The sequence below is a fragment of the Bactrocera neohumeralis genome, chromosome 4 (genome assembly GCF_024586455.1).
Source record: "Bactrocera neohumeralis isolate Rockhampton chromosome 4, APGP_CSIRO_Bneo_wtdbg2-racon-allhic-juicebox.fasta_v2, whole genome shotgun sequence".
NCBI lineage: Eukaryota > Metazoa > Arthropoda > Insecta > Diptera > Tephritidae > Bactrocera > Bactrocera neohumeralis.
In genome coordinates this window covers 47,940,510-47,955,809 of record NC_065921.1, presented here as the reverse complement: position 1 = coordinate 47,955,809, position 15,300 = coordinate 47,940,510, and the positions used below count along the sequence as shown (strand labels likewise).

Genomic DNA, 15,300 nt, shown 5'->3' with positions numbered 1-15,300 from the left:
AAATGAATTAAATTGTGCTAAAGATTTGTGTTTTGTTTATTTGTTGTTTTAAATTAATTAATATTTTAAAATTTTCTCTGATTTTTGGTGAGTTCTAAGTGCTATTAAAGCTTTGAGGAAGCAAAATATCAATTGTAACTGTGCTAATTAGTGGAAAATAGAGCAGCAAAACCAGTTGAAAGTGCAGGAAATTGGGACTCATTACCCGTTTTCGTATGTTCTTCGAGCTGCTTATACTGGACGCTGCAATAAAACGTACATAAAAGTACATATGTGTGTGTGTCCGATAGCGTCGTGTTGGTTTTTATTTGTGTATGTATGGGTGCGAGTTTTGTATATATTTTTTTGTTGTTATTCAAACAGGTTTTGCTGGAGTAAGCTACTGGCAAACATGAAAACTAAAAACAATCAAGCTTAGTGTAGTGTGGGGCAACAGCAACAACAAGCATACTTAATATATGCATAAAAGAAGAAACAAAAAATAAGAAAAGAAGAAATAACGTCAACACCGTAGCTACAACGATACTATTGACGACAGCTACGACTAGTTGACAATGTTTGTGGTGTTGGTGTTACTTTTGTGCATATTGAACAGAGGGGGACAAGGCGATGTGCAGTGACAAACCAAAAAAAAAAAAAACAAAACTCGTCATAAGTGGGGCCACAGGTGAATTGGAGTGGATTGCTTTAAGGCGGGACCCACACGCTCTTCTCGGTCGATAACTCGTATGAGAGCGTGTTCGCTCGTCTATTGCTTATTAAATTGTTGACTGGCTCACTAGTTGTGGCAGCTATTGAACAGCAGCATACAGAACTAAAAAAGAATAGAAATAGAAGAGTTGAATAAAAAACAATTAATGAAACTATTGAACAAACTAGCATCGAAGTCAAAGGTGCAGAAGGAGCCATGTTTGCTTGGGTTGAGTGTTGGCGGTAGTGTTGAGATACAATTGGCAGTCGCGGCAATAATAGAGCAACTCTAAAAGTGGCAATAACCACTTAAATCGTGTGGATAAAAAACTACAGCCTGATGCTTAAAACTTCTATGTTTGCATTTTACTGTTATAATAATTTTCTACGTCGTTTTGTCTACCAAAGTAAATATGGTTTATGTGGTTTTTCATAAATGTGATTTGCAAACTTGTACAATTTATAAACTGCATACGGTGTCATGTACAATTTTATATATGTATTTCAATTTACACTGGAGAAAAGCTACCATATCTTATGATGCTGTATGGAAAGTTAGATTAGTTGGTGCTTAAATTTGTGAAAAAATTACTCATAACGGAAGGGATGATGAATTGCTGCAGCATTACCGCTCCCAATCAGTAACTCTTCAGGCTACGATTTTTGCTGTACAAATTATCCATACTATATATGTATGTATGTATGTATGTACATATGTATGTAAATAATGCGTACAATCATCTTTAAAACACTGCTGCAAATCGTCAACTGTTCATGCTACTGTTTGTACTGTAATTTTTGTGATTAGCATTTTTATCAATTAGCGGATGCGCGAACGTGACGTGTTGCGATTTCAAGTACAACTATAAAAGCAGAACTGAGCTCGATTTTGGCTCTTTAAATTTACATACTATTATACAAATTTACATTTTTCATTCATGGTTTTTGGGAAGTAGGAAAGCACAGCATTTTGTCGGTACCTTATCTGGGCAAAGTATTATGTGTGGGCGCTGGCAATGAATATGAATTAGCTATACAACGAATGCGAACTATAAATCAGGTACATAGTATTAAATATCTCGGCTGGGGTTTAGAATAGCATCCCCCGATTTCGGGGCACGATTCCGATTACTTTGGCGGAGGGGTAAAAAAGCCGAATTTCCGTATAAATGGGGTATGTTTGGATAGGGGAGCTTCTCCAGAGAAGAAATATCCAAAAATAATAAAAAAATAACTTTAATTTTTTAAAATATTCACGATTAAAAGTTCAAAAGTTTGCATTAATAACACATGGTATTTCTCTATGTTTCACTAGATTTTTTCACGTTTTTCACTGTGTATATTTAAATATACACTCTAAACATTGAAATAAGTTCACATTTCACTTTTATTTTGCTATATTTTACCTAAATTTATTAATTTAAAAATCACTTAGCACACTCATCGTTGAAAAGGTTAGATTGTTTACAATTATAAGGAAAACGAGCCTTGCCACATCTTAAACAGTAAATATGTAGGATTTTTATCAATTTTTCTTTATTTGCTTTTTCGCGTGATTCTTTTTCTATATTAACTATAAGAAAAAATACTTTCTACATATGTATGTATATGTGTAATATGTAATTTATGTGACTGAAGTACTTTCGCGTAGTACTATATTTTTGTACATACACAGATATGTTTATGTAAGATCAATTTGAACAAAATGTAAATTTGCGCTCGTGCAGTAACGCTTAATGCGATTAACATTCCAACACACAACAATATGATGTGTCAATAATGATTACTATTATATCTGCGCGTGTTCCATATGAATCACGCCTTTTATAGTTAATCAATTATTGAAATCATAACTATTATTTCCTCAAATACGCAGGTGAATGTACAAACTTCATTTTATAGAATGCTGATGATAACATGATTCTTGTATCCACTTATGAGCACTTATAAAGGTTTGCGGTACCTATAACCATATATATTTTTTAATCAGGACTTCCTCTTTCCAACGGCACATTCAAATCGCGGCGGCAAAGAAATCGGAATTGTGCCAAAGGTTTGTCCATAAGCGTTTTCTACGCCAGTATAGAAGAAGAAGATTTAATTTTATGTACATATACATATGTATGCTCTCTGTCAATAGAGTATCGGGAATTCTTCATTTCCTTCTCTTATCTACCGTTTATATGGAAGACAGATACATTTTTTTTCCAAGATTTCCTTAATTATGATGCCAAAAATTAGCGCGATCTGTCAACCAGAGTGTTTACAGCAGCTGTTTATGTCAGCCGATCTCAAGAATGTTTGACGAATTTTAAAATTTAAATCAACGTATTTGTGCTAAATTTTGGCCAAACACTCAACGAATATCATTGAACAGGCACCATATTCACCTGATACGGTCCCTGTGACTTTTACTTTTCTCCACACTAAAATATCCACTTCGGGGAATACGCTTCGACTCAATTGAAGACATCAAAAAAATTAGACGCGAGAACTGAAGGCCATCCCGGAAAGTGCCTATAAAAATTGTTTTTACGATTGGAAGAAGCGTTGGCACATGCGCATCGCTTTGAAGGCGATAAAATAAATTTGGATGATGATTGAAAAATTTTCATTTTGTTTATAAATTCCCGATACTTTCTTGACAGGGTGTATATAACTCTGCATCGATTAATACAAAAGGACGGTAGGTGAACAAAACTATTATACTGGTCCTCAACTACGCCGTACCAATATAGTCGCCTGGATGCAGTGGAACGCAGATGAAGAAGCTTCAGACTTGCCAGAACACTGCACTCCGGACCACGACAGGATGCCTCTTGATATCTCCCATCGAACATCTACATAGTGAAGCGCTTATGCTCCCAGTTAAGGAGCATAATGAACTCCTCTACAAGCAGTTCCTGCTGAGATGTTTTCGCAGAAATCATCCCTGCAGCCACCTGCTTGGAGCGGAACCGCCTCCTAGGTACATCAAAGGGTCTTTCCTCAATTACTTCGACGACATCGAACAATTCGCCGACAGGACTTCGGACGCAACTAACTTCCGACAGGTTCTGATCGCCATTCACAGTGGAGCTATCAACACCTTCACCGACTCTCTTCCAGTGAATGGCGTTCTTGGAGTCAAATCACCACCCATTGCAGACGAAGAGCTCGAGTTGCCGCGAGAAACGCGAGTGTTCCTTGCGCAGCTTCGTTCTGGATATTGTAGCAGGCTAAACTCCCACTTGTTCAGAATAGACCCCGGCATATCCAACATATGTCCTGCATGCAATCAGTCTCCGCATGACACTGGCTCCGCCAACCCCACTCGTCTAACACCCTTTTCCCTTTGGTCCGACCCCGTTGAAACAGCACGTTTCCTGGGCCTGCCGCTAGATGACGTCGATGACAACTTAGATAATCTTCACCATCCTAACAGGTACTAGATAACAACATTATACTGTCTGTTCCAAGGTGTTGCGTGAGTATAAGAAGTACAATAGAAAGTAAAAGATAATTAATTTTCGGGGAAAACAAATTTTTGGCCAATCCAGCCATGTTTGGGGATATGTGCATGTATGTAAATACTTTTATAAACAATGATGAAGATGAAATACAATTTGGCATTGAAATTTTCCATAAGCGTCCGCAATTTATACTTACCTTAAATTTTTGCTAACCAAAACATTTGTTGCTATATAAATTAGCTGGAAAAAATCCAAATTCACAAGGTGAATGTAACGTAATTAACGATAATTAAACTTTGCTTTTTCATGCACGCGGTGAATTCAACCAGAAAAAGATATTTCGGTATATAGAAATAATAGAATAGAGATACAGAGGGATGAATTTTCATTGCTTAAAGCGATGTAAGAATTAACACTATCATTCGTCTTTCACCGCGCTCAACGTCGTAACACCGTTAAAATACATAACAATTATTATTACTATTTATTTATACATTTTTATACCCTTGCAACCAGTTGCTACAGAATATTATAGTTTTGTTCACCTAAAACTAAGCGAGATAGATATGAGGTTATACTATATACTTATAAATAAATGATCAGGGTGACGAGAAAAGTTGAAATCCGATTGACTGTCTGTCTGTCTGTCCGTGCAAGCTATAACTTGAGTAATAATTGAGATATTATTGAAACTTGGTACACGGGTTTCTTAGTACAAAAAAAGTTCGAGTTCGTAGATGGGCGTAATCGGACCATTGCCACGCCCAACAATTGCCATTAACCCGCTCACTTCTCATATAACGGTAATGTTCAAAACTACTAATAGCACGATAAATCAATAACTAAATGCGCCAGAAATGTGAAATGCCGCCAGGATGGTATGACAAGGCTTTAGTGGAGCCGGTGTAAAAATTGGACGATGAGCGTGGCACCGCCCACTTTTTGGTGAAATCTCATATCTTATCATACCCTACTGACCGATTTCGACAAAATTTGGTACGTGGCATTCTTTTCATATTCTTATGCAACGTTGTGAAATGAGCGAAATCGGACAATAACCATGGCTACTTCCCATATAGCCCAATTTTAAATTCCAATTGATTCTTTCACTTTTCAGTACACAAATCAAGATGTTTTTAATATAACGGAATAAAATTTTGCAGTAATGATTTCCTTAAAGTATGCCATCTTATGACTAAAAATTATGAAAATCAAACAAAAACTATTCAAGCCCCCAGGACCCCAGTATCTATAGTAGACTTTTGATCGAAAATATCGGTCAATGTCTGAGATATCTAATTGAAATTCAGGGATAGTACTTCTCTAGCAATGGTGTGTGTGTCAAAAATGGGTTGAATAAGATTAATACTTCCCGTAGCCCCCATATACCCAATATAAAGATAATGAACTTCCAGGTGATTTTGTACCGCATATATCGGCCAATATGTGAGTCATCTCAATAAAATGAGCTAGCGTGTTGTTCTCATAACAGTGTATTTTTGTGCCTAAAAAAGATAAATTTGAGCGAAAATTTGAATTGGCCCCCATATAACTAATATCAGGATTTTCGAACATACGGCTGACCTTACTTTATATGATTGGTTCTACATTTTAAAGTATTTCCCTGAGTGTAAAATGTTCGGTTGCACCCGAACTTACCCCTTCCTTAATTGCTTCTTTTAATTTTTCCACCACCCAAAAGCGTAAAAGTGTATGAGTCATGCCCCAGTTCATTGTGGTGTAGAGTGTAACTTTTCTCCAATTGTTGTTTTCTTGGGTTGTCTATTGTTGAAGTGGTCGCATTGTAAAATGAAATTTGGTAGGTAGCATTAACTATCGATGGCATTAACAATCGTTGACGTTTGAGTGCGAATCAGTAACCCAACCGTGAGAATACAAAAATTTGTGCAATTGACACGTTAGAGAGTTTTGACATTGAAAATCATTACTATTATTTATTATGTATTGTAATTAACGTTCATTTAGTGTTATGTTAGATGACGTTCTTGAATATTTTCTTTGAACTCATTTGCGACGTAAGCGTGAGTTGTTTCAATGGAGATTTAGAATAAAATTTTAAATATTGTGAAGTAATCATAACATAAAATCAGAAGCAAATAAAAAAATACTGCAATAAGAAACGTTGTCATGGTATAAGTATAATTTAAATCGCTAGAACATAACATAATCAAATCTACATAAAAAATGCTTTTTAAAACAGGTGTGAGTAAATATTAAGCCGCTATAAATTATACAGCATGGGCATCTAGTGTTCAAAAGTGGAGCACGGTATCTACATATGCACCAAATGTACATATATACATACATATGTATGTACATAAATAAATAAATAAAAATAAACGCACAAGTGGAGTAGTTTGATAGGAGAACAAAAAAGAGAAGGAAATGTAGAGATAAATAATTGTGTATAAAAGCATTTTCACAAATCTTTACATTTGTATAGAATTGTGCATATGCCCATCCGCCAAGCTAAATTATCGAACATATGGATGGACACACGTTTTAAATAAATACTTTGTATGCAAAATATTTGTACAGTACACTTCTTTTTCGGTTTGAGCTGTTTCATATGGCTATCAAGTAAACATACTAGGTAGTTGATTATGCGTATGTATCTATGTATATACATATTTGTAGAAATTTTATATCGGTCACATTAAAAAAGCGAATATTTGTGTTAAGAAATTAAGTGCTGAGAAAGCTAAGCTAGTGTGAGTTGAGCCAATTTCTTGGAACTTGAACATTTGGTTATTACACATTTAAATATTTTATTGAAAATCCATTAAGCTTAAAGTTTTTATTAAAAATATTTAAGGAAACTTACATTGTACAGTTCTAAGTGTACAAAATTTAATGATATTTTTTATATTTTGAAAATAGTTGCGAGTTGTATTTTTCTATGATTTTATTATGATCAAATTAAGAATAAATCGAGTTGTAGTATAATGTTTATATCTAAATATTTATTTGAAATGCCAATGAATCTTTAGTCAGATTAAGAGTTTTTTATGTTTACCATATCTTAATCGAGTTATTAAAATGCACTTTTTACACATTTTTATTTAAAAAACTTATTTTAATTGTTGGACAGGCTTGCTTATAAACGTCCTCTGTTAAGTCAAAAGTTATATTGCATACTTTCCTTCTATGGCATATTTTATGAAATATAGTTATTAAATATTTGTCGGTTTGCTTAACCTTTGCCAGTATATCGAATGTAATAAAATTTCCCATTACTCACTATACGTAAGTTTTTTTCTTGTATCCGCTAGACACTTTTTCGGAATACCATATTCGTAAGATAACATGGCATTTTCATTGTGAAAAGCGGAAAATATTGCCATGTAATCCTCACAATCGAACCGTTCAAATCTCAAAGCAAACATGTTTGATCTCATCAATAACAATGTATGCGGGCACATCGGCATTTCTCTTGTTGACTTTTGTTACTTGCTGCGACTGCTGCTGTTGTTGCTGTTCGAAAGCAAAGAAAAAGTCAACTCGACTGACTATTGTTGTCACTACCGCTGTCGTGTTTAGTATATCAATGCTGTCTGCTGACACACCGGGTGGCTGTCTGCTTGTTTATTTTGATGCAGCCAACAGGCAGTGAATTCACATCCATTTCTTTCTCATTCCTTTTCTCGCTAATTATCAGCAGTTTAAGTATGGGAAAATGGCAACAATTGACGACCAAAGACGACTGTTTTGTTTGTATTCTAATTTCACTAACCGTTTGTGTACAACATATAGTGCTACATAGTGTTGTTATTTGTGTAATTAATCCTTTGCATCGCGTGCCTGCTCGCATATTTCGAATATTTACACACACCGCTTGTCAATGCTGCCAAAGTCACGTTTTTCCTCAGAAAAAATGGAACAAGAATCGAATAGGACGAGCGTTTTATTTTATTAGTCAGAGTGCAACAGTTTGGTTATAATATAAACAATTTGATGGAAATACCGTACGTGGTTTCCATTAAATTTTTCCAATTTTCTACGAAATGTGTCATCACATGTGTGTGGCGGGTGTGTAGTTACAAAGTGTAAGGTAGAAAGGGCATTCAAAGGACATATTTTCTTGTGCGCGCATGTGCGCATACATATGTCCGCCGTCTGTGCACGATGCTTATAACACCTGTAATACTTGGCTGCCAGCGAAAGGTATCACCAATTTGAAGACCTGATTAGCTGCCGCTCACATACACTCGTTATAATGCGCTTGCGAAATTTCTTTTGATTTTTGCACGCACGTTCCACATATGAAATTTGCACCGAACCTAATATCTATTGCATAGCATCCATCTAATAACATATGTATGTAGTTGCGTTTGATTCTAAAGCTACATATTGTTCTATTTATTAATGCTCTTTATTACCATTCTGTCTTGCAGGTATTTAATTTCCATTGTGTTGAGCGTATTAGAAGCACACAATTAGCGCTGCCGCCTAACAATTAACAGACGTGAGCGTGTTTAAGTCTGGAACACAGTTCCAGACCACCATCACAACACAGGCCGTGTGCCTTTGCCATTTAGTTAGTCTTGCTTGTGGCGTACGTACGCAAATAAGTTTGCTGTGCTCGTTTTTAGTGTATGATGTTAACCGGAAAATATGTGTCAATCCGCAAACAATAATAGCTGCAGTAAACAGCAGTGCCGGTAAAGCGTTTAACGCCCACCGACTCATTGTGTGTATATAAGCTGAATTTGAAGCATAATAATTAACTAACCACATGTTACAATTAACGGCGCATACATACATATATACCTAAATGTACGAAATTTTGTGTGTAAGCAATTGAAAGTGTCGCTGTCGTCATACCATACAACAAGAAAAAGTACATACAGTCATCTATATAATAATAACAATATAATTATAATTGTTACAATGCAAAAGCTGCAGCAGAAACCTACAACCAAAAGAGTGTTCACCATTAAAACACTAATTAGCTGCAGCACGTTATGCCTTCTACTATTACTGCCGCATGCCGTACACGCTTGGATGCCCGATGTGCGCCCAGATTTGCAACCTAGTAAGTGTGATGGTGCAGTTGATTATCATTTCCGTTCTTTAAACTCAATTTTAAATACACATAATATGTATAATTATATGCATTCGCTTTATAATTTGCATTTTGTATATTATTCTTTTCTCCTATCGCTACTGCAGAGCAAGATAAAATCATTGCCAAGTTCCTGGGCAACAGCACGGATTATTTTAAAATTTTGGCCTACGATGATATCACCATACTGGTGGGTGCTAAGTAAGTTCTCAAGCCGCACAGCCCTTATATTAACTTATTTTGTCGCCGACAATTACTTACCACCATCAACATTTCTTTTTGTTTTGGTTCACCTCATTCCCACCTATCTATAGAGACATCATGTACAACATCAGCATGGATGGTTTACGTGAACTCAGTCGACTGGAATGGTTCTCATCCGATGCCGATCGCGAATTGTGCGCACTGAAGGGTAAACTTGAAACTGATTGCCACAACTACATACGCGTATTTGCACGCCTCGATGGTGGGCAAATCTTGTTGTGTGGCACCAATTCTTATAAACCGCGCTGTCGCCATTATGCGCCCGCCACAAGTGAACTGAGCGCAGCCGGTAGTTCCGGCCAACGGTATGAGATTGTACGCGACGTGGAAGCGCAAGGTCTTTGCCCATATAGTCCGGCACATAACAGCACCTATGCATATGCGGACGGTCAACTTTATAGTGCCACCGTTGCTGACTTCTCGGGCAGTGATCCATTGATATATCGCGAAAATTTACGCACCGAACAGTACGATTTGAAACAGTTAAATCAACCAGACTTTGTGGGTGCTGTGGAGCGTGATCGTTATGTTATGTTCTTCTTTCGTGAAATTTCAATGGAGTATATGAATTTCGGCAAGGTGAGTGTGTGATCTTTGCGTGGTATGTAGGGGTCAATAGCAGTGGGTGTGCAATTAATTTAATTTAGATTCGAGGATTAAAAAGATTATATTGACTTAAATTTTTTAAAATTCAAGAAAATATGACATTGAAATAATTATAATAATAAGTTGGTTCATTGTAATAAGTTGGTTCCCTTGTATTAATTTAATATTTTAATATTAAATTTAATTTCTCATCTCTTTTTCAGACAATTTACTCAAGAGTTGCTCGCGTATGCAAAAACGATCGTGGGGTCCGTATTCACTCTCCAAAAGTTGGACTTCATTTTTGAAAGCGCGACTAAATTGCTCTGTACCCGGCGAATTTCCTTTCTACTTCGATGAAATTCGTAAGTTTTAAAATCTAAAATTAAATTTGTTATTTAATATAAAATATCTTTTATATTTTTCCCCGCAGAGGCAATCACACCCATTGTCGAAAGTGGGTCAAATCCACTCATCTATGCCGTCTTCACAACCTCTGTGAACGCCATACCCGGTTCAGCGGTGTGTGCGTTCAATGTAAATGATATTATGGACGCTTTTGAGGGCAGTTTCAAATCGCAAAAAGATAGTCAATCACAATGGCTACCCATACAGGATGAACAAGTGCCGGAATCACGTCCGGGTAAGTGTGTCGAAGATTCGCGAATGCTATCGAGCATTGCGGTGAATTTCGCCAAAACCCATCCATTAATGGAGACTGCTGTGCCCGCGGTTTACGGACGCCCACTACTCACGAAAGTAAATTTACACCATCGACTCACCACAATCGCTATTGATGCACAAATTATGGCATTAAATGGTGAATACTATGATGTTATCTACTCCGGCACAGATGATGGCAGAATAACAAAATTTATTAACATACCTACACCCACTCAGGCAAGCGATTCCACCGGTGTGGACAAATTAAAAACAGTTCTTATCTCTGAGATGCAAGTGCTGCCTTTGGGTGTGCCGGTGCGTGAACTGGTCGTTTCCTCGAAAACCAATCGTCTATTAGTCGTTAGTGATGGCAGTTTGGTTACAGTGCCGTTGCATCATTGTGGGCATATTGTAGACTGTTTGGGTTGTCTCAGTCTTCAAGATCCAAATTGCGCTTGGGATCAGCAGAATCATGAGTGCAAAAGTATTACACCCAACAACATCAAATTCGGCACAAAAGCCTTCCTTCAAAGCTTGAATACTACCAAAAAAGCAGCAGCATCGCTTTGTCCAAAGTACACACGTGGCACACTCATGGCTGACGGCCCAATTGTTGGTGGCGGTATTGTGGCAAGTCCGGGCATTGACTTGGTTACAGCACAACAACAACCACAAGTTGATGAAGAATTGAACAGCAAAAAGTTTCACTACACAAAAGTGAGTGCGGTTAATAGCGTTCCAGTTGGTGCGAGTACAGCTTCATCGGAGAGTGGCGTTTCTGCAGTCGATGAAGTACCCTCTGATAAAGTAACTGATATGGATGCAAGCACAGGCGCTGGTAATGATTACTTGCTGAACAGTTTTAGCGATGGAAATAAAATAACATTACAATCGGTGAATCCCGATGAGCTCATGAACACGCTGAGTGGTGAGTGGGGAAAATCGAGTTTTGATTAAGTGATGAAATTAATTTTCAAACAAAAATATTAATTTTACAGGTCCATTTCACTCACAAGATGACAGAAAAGACAGACAATTAAAGGTCGCCGGCAAGAGCTTATGTTGGGCCCTCTCGTTTATCGCTTTCGTTGTGGGCATTATTGTTGGATATTATACCTCAAAACGGTTGTGTAAAGCAACGTCGCTACATGCAAATCATCGTAATCAATTCACCTCGAATTCGTAAGTTTCATTAATATCAAATCATATTTTTTTTCGAAATCTTCATTTAATTCTTATTACTCGCCACACAGTCAATTCACCGTAAAGCATCATAATAATGGCAAAGATGTCAATCTGCTAATGAATCCGAACCATTTTTCCAGTCTTAAAAAACCCAATCTCGATTTAGAGAAGGATCGCAGCCATGAATGCAAGAACTCTACAGAAAATCTTGAAAAGGAAATACCCTGCAAGACGTCTACTTTAACGAAGGTTAAACGCACATATATATAATCTATGGCGTATTTGCAACCCATTGCGAAGCATTGAGTTGCATTTAGAAAACTAGTTGAATTTTTTTAGAATAGTTTATATATATATATTTTTTTTTTGAAAAAAGATTTTGTTTAGGAATTTTCTTGTATGGAAATAGTGTGAAATGCGCGGTGTGTTGTATGCCTGTTGCAAATTAGTCTAGACAAAATTACAATTTACGAAAGACGTTTGCAGGTATAAATGATTTGTATAATGTAAACTTAAACCGTCTAAATGCATGCATCTAAAGGCTATGCACTTAATTAAATTGAACAGTTATGCGTTAAGTGTGCAAATTCAAATTCGTGTACGAGCTCAGTTAAGCTGTAAACAAATTGGGTGATTTTTTTTTTTCAAATAATTATAAGTATATGGCGACCTTTCAACGACGCGCACTTGCCGTGCTGATTTGCACACATGCGCACGACATGTGCATAGCCTATGAAATTGCGAGTCTTAATTTGTATGTAATTTTAATATTAAGTAAATGTAGTTTTTAATTTTATTTAATTAATGTGAGTTTAATTACGAGAAAACTGAGGTTAAAGTGAGTTTTTGTTTTTTCTTTACAAGATCACATTACAATTAAGTACAAATATAATTACAAGTCCGTGTGCGGGTGTGAATACATGTGTTTAGTGTGGCGGGTGACAAACGCAATAGTTGGGTGATTTTATTTTTCTATACAAAAAAAAAGCGTATACTCATAATACATGCCACCAACTTTCAACTCTAAACACTTTATTTGAACCCGCAAGCACATGCATCTCAACACTCGTATCGTAAACATATCGAATATCTTTACAATTTATACAGCTCTAATGAGATTTTTGCGAACGTTTTGGTTTAACGCAAATAAAATGGCTACAATAGCGACAGTGTTTGTAGTTTGAGGCAATTCCGACTTCCTTTTGGCTATGAAGTTGATTTTCGCCTCATCACTGCACATCCACTAACACTACGAATTTCGACTTAATACGTACAATAACGCTATACGCACATTATGTGAATAATTACTATAAAGCATAATATTAAATAATAGTAATAACTCAATAATATTACAAAAGCAAACAAGTATTAATGTAATTAGACTGAACGGTTGACGAACAAAAGCAACACATGGTCAAATAATACATTTATATTTAGTTGGCAGACTCTGGTCTATACTACGGTAAAAAGCAACCCGCGAAAACAGGTGACAATTATGTGACTAACCCGTTTTTTTTTCATTGCACTCATGCTCTTGGCTAGTTTTGCGTCTGTTTCGATCGTTGCGCATTCTTTTTAAGTTACATCACGCATCATCATCATGGTACACATCGTCACTGCCATCTTCAACGCTCTCACGCGTGTTCGATTGCGCTTGATATTCATGCATGTAAACAGCGACTTTTGTCAGCACTCATTTGCTCGAGTACCCTCCAATTGTACTTTTACCACTTTCATGCAAACGCAGCATTTTTCCTTACTTTTTTTTTGTCTACATACATTCCCAGCTATTTGTCTGTCGTGCGAGTGAGTCCATTTGATGCATAAACACTTGAGACAATTGTATAATATTATTCTATTAGATGGCTAATAATTCATTCAAGGTCATTACACTGCATGAAAATCCCATAAATAGTAAACGTAATGAATGAAAGTAGTCTATTCTCTATGCTTTGTTGAACAAATTGTTTGTGTAATTGAAATTTGCTTTGAAATTTAAATGATACCCAAGCAGTTTGATGTAATAATGTATTTTTACATATATAAAAAAACGTCTTGCAGTAAATTTTTAAATTGCAAATTTTCATTACAACCTTTTTTGTATTAATTACTACGTCATTAAACAAAATGTTTGTAATGTGCTTCCATTTCAATTAATGGCCTTATGCTTTACTCGCGTGTTCATTAATTTAAAAGCTTTAAAATTTTTCAAAAAAAACATGATTAAAAAAATGAAATTGCAACAATATTAAAAAATTGCGAATCAAATTAAAACGTATATTTTCTACAGTGTATCATAAACTTAAAAAAATGATCAACACATTGCATTTGTATAACAAAGAAATAGTCGCACATTCATTAATACTTCATAGTTTGCTTTTTAATTTAAATAGCTCTAAATTTTCACGATGACTCATACATTAACTAATAGCTAGCGAGTATTAATATATTACAAACAAAATCGTAAAAGAAGCTCAATTAGATAGGAATTGAATTGGTATATGTAATATAAATAACTAAAATAAAAAACAGGGTGTATAAATTGGTAAAAAAGGTTTAGGAACAAAATTTTTATATAGTATATATTAAGATGAAATTACAAATATCATTGGAAAATGCTGCCTTCGAAATTTAATGCCAATTGACAATAGAAACGATATGTGCAAATAATATTTTTAAAACAAAATCATCATATTAAATGAAAAATATTTTTAGCTCGACAAAATACATCATAAATTGACGAAATTTGTCACGTAAAGCTTTTGCAACACCCTGCATAAATTAAGTACATACAAATTAAATAGATTTTAAAATGTAAAGCCTTAAAAACTATGATAAATATTAAATGTATGCATATATAGTTTCTTGCATAGACGTACTAGTTAAAAAGTTAGTCCGTCCGATTAAGGAATATTTTTAGTAATAAATATGTATCTATGATGAATATTTACAATATATTTTATACAACTATACATAAATAATGTCATAGGTTAGTTTGTAAGTGATTGTAGAAGTATGTAAGCTTAAGAATACATTCGTAGATATATTTCGATTATGGAAATACTAAATATATACATATTTTTTTCTATAGTATAATTATTTGCAATTATAAAACAATGTTATATACAAACACGCACATAAACTTGGGTACATTGTTGTATGAATGACGCGTCGATTTATTGTTTTATACTCGAATCTAGATTATTGTTTAGTGTATCCTTTTTAAACAAAACAAAAAAAAGTTGTGATAGATTTTTAAAAAAATTTGTTTTTCAACATACAAATTATATTCAATCGATTGTACGATTTTTATTGGTTTTAAAACGAGAACAATTTATCGGCGGGGTCTTCCTAATGGTTTTCAGGCCAAAACAA

General features: G+C 35.3%; 1 protein-coding gene across 1 annotated transcript; it reads left to right on the top strand.

The window, feature by feature from the left end:
* The first annotated feature begins 106 nt into the window (after positions 1–106).
* LOC126754509 (semaphorin-1A) lies at positions 107–15,092 on the top strand. Its single transcript, XM_050466543.1, is given in 9 exon segments — positions 107–312; positions 8,558–9,198; positions 9,336–9,429; positions 9,543–10,071; positions 10,302–10,341; positions 10,344–10,442; positions 10,511–11,668; positions 11,739–11,922; positions 11,994–15,092. Coding segments are annotated over 8 exon segments (2,451 nt in total). The 5' UTR covers positions 107–312; positions 8,558–9,053; the 3' UTR covers positions 12,196–15,092.
* The last annotated feature ends 208 nt before the right edge of the window (positions 15,093–15,300 follow it).